This window comes from Pinus tabuliformis, chromosome Q (genome assembly GCF_031772625.1).
Source record: "Pinus tabuliformis cultivar Carrire ecotype Pingquan chromosome Q, CPIR1, whole genome shotgun sequence".
In the NCBI taxonomy this organism is placed as follows: Eukaryota; Viridiplantae; Streptophyta; class Pinopsida; order Pinales; family Pinaceae; genus Pinus; species Pinus tabuliformis.
This window is the reverse complement of record NC_142296.1, coordinates 20,708,400-20,715,765: the sequence shown is the minus strand read 5'-3', so window position 1 is coordinate 20,715,765 and position 7,366 is coordinate 20,708,400. Positions and strand designations below refer to the sequence as shown.

The 7,366-nt window shown below is 38.3% G+C and overlaps 1 protein-coding gene across 4 annotated transcripts in view; it reads left to right on the top strand.

Moving 5' to 3' along the window:
• Positions 1 to 1,837: 1,837 nt before the first annotated feature.
• The window catches only part of LOC149218077 (Cyclophilin-like peptidyl-prolyl cis-trans isomerase family protein), a 140,516-nt gene continuing 134,987 nt past the window's right edge, over positions 1,838 to 7,366 (top strand). The window contains exon 1 of one of the 4 annotated variants that reach the window (XM_089383802.1): positions 1,838 to 2,211. Coding sequence is in view for 2 of the 4 variants with exons in the window: in XM_089383800.1 (XP_089239926.1) it covers positions 2,140 to 2,211 (72 nt within the window). In the remaining 2 variants the exon portion in view is untranslated. The remainder of the gene's footprint in view (positions 2,212 to 7,366) is intronic. The other 3 variants (XM_089383801.1, XM_089383800.1, XM_089383799.1) reach the window with 3 other exon arrangements.

Sequence of the window (7,366 nt, the reverse complement as noted above, 5' to 3'; positions counted from 1 at the left end):
AACGCTATAATGCTTATTGGTTTTGTAGATTATGATTGAACTATATGTGAAATGATGAAAATTTGACATTTGAATATGTATAGCATGTTGCTTTAGTAGTTGCAAGTTGGAGCAGTAAGAAGAAAAACATATTTGATTCATCTTCAATCGAAGTTGAGTATAAGGGAACACTAAATGTAGATGTGAAGGAGTTCGATTGAGGAGAATTTTAGTTAACATTGGCATTTTACATGAGAGACTTATCATATTCTTGTGTGACAAACTATGAGCTATGCCATCACAAAAGAATGTAATTGTTATCAAAGAAGTAAACACATTCTAAATCGCTTAGGATGGTTACATACCTTTATGGTTAGAGTGAGGCTCCACACTACTATAAGGAGGAAGGCCCAAGCTTGCTAATGCTATGAAGGGAAGTGCAATCGCCACTTTGGTTTTGGGGTAAACTAGGACAACTGAGGGAAGGTCATAAGGGGAGACATAGTGGGGAATAGACTGCTAAGTAAATTAAAATATTCAATAATTAAATTTGCGAGGCTTAGGGTTACAAGTTAGCTTAAGTGTAAAGCTCTCTTACACTTAGGTGCCTTTAGTTTGAAGGTACCTTCATCTCTCACAAGCTACATTGGAACCTCCCTTGAGGTGGTGATGTTGCAAGACCAAGATGTGGAGATGGGACTAAAGTTGAAGACACCTAAGAGCAACCAATTGATCCAACAAGAGGATCAAGCTAATGAATACGAAATCCTCAAGTGGTTGGAGGGTTGAAGATATGATATATCCATGTAGTCCAATTATGTGAGAGACGATAACATGAGGGAAGGTCATAAGGGGAGACATAGTGGGGAATATGCCATTAAGTAAATTACAATATTAAATAACTAAATCTGCGAGGCTTAGGGTTACAAGTTAGATTAAGTGCAAAGCTCTCTTACTCTTAGGTGCCTCTAGTTTGAAGGCACCTTCACCTCTCACAAGCTACACTAGAACCTCCCTTGAGGTGGTGATGTTGGAATACCAAGATGTGGAGATGGGACTAAAGTTGAAGACACCCAAAAGCAACCGAGCGATCCAACAAGAGAAGATCAAGCTAACGAACATGAAATCCTTAAGTGGTTGGAGGGTTGAAGATATGATATATCCATGTAGTCCAATTGTGTGAGAGACGATAACATGAGAGCTAGACCATTGTTCTAATTTCAAACTTGACAAAGTGATGGCATGTAAGAGAGTAAGAACACCTAAGATGCAGCGTAAATACAATTAGTAACACTCTTGGGGTGTGGGAGAATGTTGCACCAGTTATTGGATAAGTTGGTTTGTTTGTATGAACCATTCTGTGAGTTTTGGCAAGAGAATCACATCGTCCATTAACATATTGCAAAGATTCTAGGAAAACATCCCCTTTGATTTGCATGTTGCGAGAGACATGTATAACATAATATGCAAAATCAATAATACAAAACGTATACCAAAACAAAACGAAAATAATAAGTAAATCACAAATTAAATTTTTTACCTAAATAATATATAAATACTTGCTTTATTATGGAGCGAAAAATTTCAACTTTAAACCTAAACATATGCTTCACCCATTAATTATAAACAATCTCAAAAAAGATCCAATATTATAATAAATCTCTAACATTTACAAAATTTGCTCTCTTTTAGATTCACATATCAGAAATTAGCAGCAACAAATAATAATCACTATTTTTTTTTATATTGTAAAATAAAAATAATAAAACACAAAATTTTAAATATTTACCATAAGCTAAGCTAAAGGTTTATTCAATATTGATAAAATACTCGAAAGAGCAATCCAAAGGATAAATAAATTTAATTAATGCCACAGAGTAAAAATCTTGGCTGGCCCTTTCTCTCACTCGGGAACGGCGCTAAAATCCCATCAAAAGACCAAGGCGATTGCAATAACCAGATAACTGCAAGAATATAGAACACAAGCAAGAGCGTCTGACTGATGAACCCCGGGGGAAAGAAACTAAGTGTAGCTTTTCCATCAAATACAGAAAACAACATAACATGTTGGACTCCGACCACGGCGAGTACAATGTTGTGAAGAAAGAAAAGCCATACAATTGAAGAAGATTCAGATCTGCAGCACGACGAGTAGTGGAGATGAGGATATGGGTGCTGCTTGCATTATGTGCTGTCACCATTTTACTTTTGGTCTCCTTAGCATCCGATCAGGTATTTTTTTCATTTATTTTTATTTTTAAAGTGCATTCATGCGTCGATTCAGAAAGGCGAACCAGGCCAGAATGATCCTTCTACACTAGGGCATTTTCACTGGCTCATGTATGCGTTTAATTAATTCCATTTTGCATAAAAGCCAGATAAAATGTCAGGACAGACGGACAAGTTTTGAATTGAAGAATTTTAGGATTCAGTAGAGACTGTGTTTTGGATATCTTAGCTGTTACCCTGATTTTAATCGGGAACTTTAACAGCTGAATATGTTAATTTATCTCTTACATCAGAGTAAACGTGACGACAAACTAGAGTTCTCTTTATGGTTACCAATTGCATTGTCGGATCCCTCGAGTCTTTGCAAAGTATAAATTTGAACAAAGAATTTAAATCTGCTGGTGTCTCGATGCACATATAAGTTCATATAATTAAAGTATAAGTATGTAATCGAGGGGACATAATTCACCAGTGAGTGAGTATTGAGCCGTTCACCAGTGTTTCGTTCCTGCTGTAGTATGCCAAAAAGGGATGAGGCCAGAGTAACTTCTGGGCGACTTTTGGGGAATAGATGCCCTTCAACCCTGGCACCTAAGCCAGAGGAATTCTTTGTTGTGAAATGCATCACCCGGCTGTTTTTCTCAAAACAACCTTCAAAAAAACAGAAAGTCTGTAGAGCATGTCAAATATATAATAGAATTCCAGCATACATATCCCGAGTCTGATAGGTGCATTTAGTACCGTGCAACATGCTTAGACACAAATGGTTTCTTCTGCTCCCTACTTCACCTATTTCGGTATAACTTATCCTGTTTTTGCAAGTTGAATAAGCTGTTATAGATCGGTAGAGTATTAGACTCTGAATACTCTGTAATCAAAGATCGGCATTTCAGTAAAACTTACATTAGGTTGAATATGGTGGCAAAGTTTGGATAGTTGACCTTAACAAGATTATCGTCATAGTTGAAAAATTCACTGAGTCTTTCAACAACTCCCAAGTTAAACTTTGCTAGGCCCCGTCACTGAGCTGAAGTAACTTGGTCCTGAGTCCGGCTCTCTGTCTGGTGAGTCAAACTGGCCAGACGCAAGTCAGACGTTGGCCTACCGTCTGACCTATGAGTGACTCGTGGATTAATCACTGCTTAGCGAGTCCAGCTCGCAGGCAGATGGAAATACTTCCCAGCATCAGATATAAATACAAAAGATGAAAAGCTGAGTTTTGTCAAGTTTGAGTCAAAGTCTTGCACTCCGACCTTGCCTAGATATTTGGGGAGCAAGTTTTTCAACATTGACTATCATACCCTGTGAGTGTATGATGTCACAGTTTCTTTCTTTAATTGCAAATAAATCCTTATTATCAATAATATTATTTCTCTTCATTGAAAATGTGGTGATCTATAATCCAAAACTATTAATGTATCTTACCGAGCTCTATAGGATACTCTGAAGAGGGGAAAATCAGAGTATTCTCTCTGCTATTCATGAAAGATGTAAGAAGATGGTGAAAACTTGAAACCATTAGGAGAAAGAACCTATCTAGAATGTCCAGCTGTTGTAGGCCTACTCTGGAAATTGGGTGGTGTTTGTTATCACTTAGATATTCCATAAAGGAAAAGTCCAACCTTACTCAAGGGGATGCCTAAGGAAACTATAAAGTGGATCACTACTTGTCACCGATGTGATTCACTCCACTCTTTAGGCAGGAAAACTTAGCCAAGGGGGGAATTCCTTGAGCAAATTCTAAGCCTATCATTGGTATAGGGAAGGAATTTGTCTAAGACTAGCGAATTCAACCCAACTAGCTCCCTCAAGGATCTAACATCAAATGTAAGAAAATTTCCAAGAGTGAAGGTCCAAACCCCCCAATGGACGCCAATGTAATTTGAAAATTTTATTTATGTGAAATACTTGAGAATAGAGTAAAATGATCCTCATTAATTCCCCAAATAATAATGACCACGTGGGTGCCAAAAATGGTGATGATTTCAGAATTTGATATCAGCAAGGTATTCATATATGAAAACTGTAAAAAACATTCAACCACGAGAATGCTATTTGAGTGTTTGCAGATTTGTAATGTCAAGAGGAGAAATGTTAATTTCACCAAATGTCATTCCGTTGGACCACAAGTGTATGCGATACAAGATGTGGAGATGATTTTGAATTTTAAATCTACTGTGAGAGTGTGCCTATGAACAGTACATATAACATAAAGTTGTTCATTTAAGAAGAATTAATCCATAGTAAGCCAAGTTTGAAACATTCCACATGCAAAGCATAGGACAAGGGGACCAACATCATATAGAACTGCTGCAGAAAGAGATGAATAAGAGAAAGTTGTTGATTTGACAAGAATTAATTCATAGTAATCCTTGTTTGAAACATTCCACATGCAAATCATAGGACAAGGGGACCAGCATCATATAAAATTGCTGCAGAAAGAGATGAATAAAGTGCTGTAGATGCTTCACTAAGAAAAATTCGTTGAGATGCCTTAAAGAATTCAAAATTCCATGACCATATTTAAATCATTTGCGACATGACAGTCCATGTATATTGTTTATCGGCTTATATCCACAGAAAAAATTTAGTTCTAGCATTTAGCTTGTAGGTAGGGCATACCAATGCCACTTTGGTAGCAACATTCAAGTATTAGATTTCAGTTATTGCAGTGTTGTTGTGGCACTAATTAAACCATTTACACATTCAGTTTACTTCGACTAGTGAAAATGTATTATGAAATGAAAGTGCCAGAACTTCTTTTTTAACCCTTAGTGAAATGATTTTGTGAGCTGTAATTACAAGGCCTAAACAGATCATTAACTTAATTTATAGTGAAAATGGTCACGTTCCCTTATTGAATGGATCTCATCATGTTATAAGAATGGAAAATTCAACAACAAAGGTAAAAGGAATGCTGGAAATCAAGGAAGAGGGCAACCATTCAAGAAGGCTAGAAATTCCAGGTATGAATCTAACACTATTGATAATAAGCAGGCTGAATATTATCTACCAGCTGCTTTATCTGCCTCCGCTCCTTCGGACTCAATGGGAATTTGGCTCATTGATAGTGGTGCCTCAAGACACTTCACTGGTTACAAAGAAGTACTCCATAATCTGGTAGAGAAAGAAACTAACCTGGAAATTGTCCTTGGAGATGACATGAAATACCCCGTGAAAGGTGTAGGCAATGTTTCTCTCAAATTGAATCAAGGTAATACGATTCACTTACAAAATGTATTATATGTACTTGATCTCAAAAAGAACCTGGTATCCATCTCGGCAATGGAAGACAAAGGCTACAAGGTAACCTTCAGCGATGGCAAGGTACGTATATGGAAAAATAATGTTAAAGATGCTTTCACTCTTGGGTTTCGAGTTGATTCTTTATATCAGGTCGGTGGAAGTCCGCTAGGTGTCATGTCTTGTGACACAACTCTTTAGTCCGAACTTTGGCATCAGAGGTTTGCCCACCTTCATTACAAAGCTCTACCCGATGTAAGACAGATGGTAACAGGGATGCCCGAATTCCAAGTAGAGAAAGAAGGTGTATGTCTGGGATGTGCCGAAGGAAAGCTCAAAAGGGGACCATTCCCTTCAAGTCAAAGCAAGACCTCCGATATATTACAACTAGTTCACTCAGACATATCTGGTATGATGCCTGTGAACTCCTTGGGAGGATATTCATATTATCTCACTTTTACTGATGACTATTCTTGAAAGACCTGGATATACTTCTTGAAAAAGAAGGATGAAGTGTTCTCTTGGTTTCGACACTTCAAAGCCCTAATCGAGAATCAAACCGAAAAGAAGATCAAGATCTTAAGAACTGATAATGGGACTGAATATGAATCTAATGAGTTCCATGATTTTTGTAAAGAGGCTGGCATCAAGAGGGAGACTACTACACCATATACTCCTGAATAGAATGGTGTGGTAGAAAGGAAGAACCGCACAATTATGGAAGCTGTCCAGGCCATGCTACATGATCAAAGACTTCCGAAGTTTCTATGGGCTGAAGCTGCAAACATTGCCGTATATGTACAAAATCGATGCCCTCATCAAGCATTGGGTTCCAAGACTCCTGAAGAAAAGTTCACTGGTAAGAAACCTGATGTTTCTCATTTTAGAATTTTTGGAAGCCCTGTATATTTTCATGTGCCGAAAGAGAAAAGAAATAAATTGGGTGCATCTGGAAAGAAGGGAATTTTCGTGGGCTATGGTGAAAATACTAAAGGCTATAGAATCTATGTAGCCGGTCAAAGGGAAGTTGTAATTAGTCATGATGTCACCTTTGACGAAAATATGGCTCTCAGTAAGGTGAACAATCTTTCGACTTTGAGGAGCTCTCAAGAAGCTGACACCAGGGAACCGAAAGAAAAGGATGATGAATCAATGCCTGATGTAGAAGAACCTATGGATCCGATTGATCCTCCTCCACATGAGCCTTCCTCTTCTAGGAAGAGGCCTTCATGGCTTAGGGGGCTACTTGATGATGCTGAAGGACATGCTGCACCCCGAGAAACCTTTCGTGAAAGTAAGAAACCTAATAGGTATCAGGGATACCTGACCATCATGAGCACGATCATACAAAATGAGCTTTCGTCATTGTTAGATGCCGTCAAGCATCAAGTATGGAAGGATGCTATGACCGAAGAATATGAGTCTATCATGAAGAATGATGTCTGGGAAGTAGTTCCTAGACCCCAGGGCAAGACAATTGTTACTTCCAAATGGCTTTACAAGATAAAGCATGCAGCAGATGGAAGTACGGAAAAGTATAAGGCTCGTTTTGTTGCTCGTGGTTTCTCCCAAAAGGAAGGTATAGACTATGATGAGATATTTGCACCTGTTGCCAGATATACGACCATCCACTCGATCATAGCCCCTGCCGCTTCACAAGGATGGAACCTACATCAGATGGATGTCAAGACTGCGTTCTTGCACGGCTCGATCAAAGAAGAGGTCTACGTGGAGCAACCCGAAGGATTTGAAATTTATGATTGAAAATCTCATGTATGCAGGTTGAAGAAGGCTCTCTATGGGCTGAAGCAAGCACCCCGAGCATGGTATGAGAGGATCGACAACTACTTGATGAAGCTGGAATTCACTAGGAGTGAAGCCAACCCTAACCTTTACTTTAAGGTTGAAGATGATA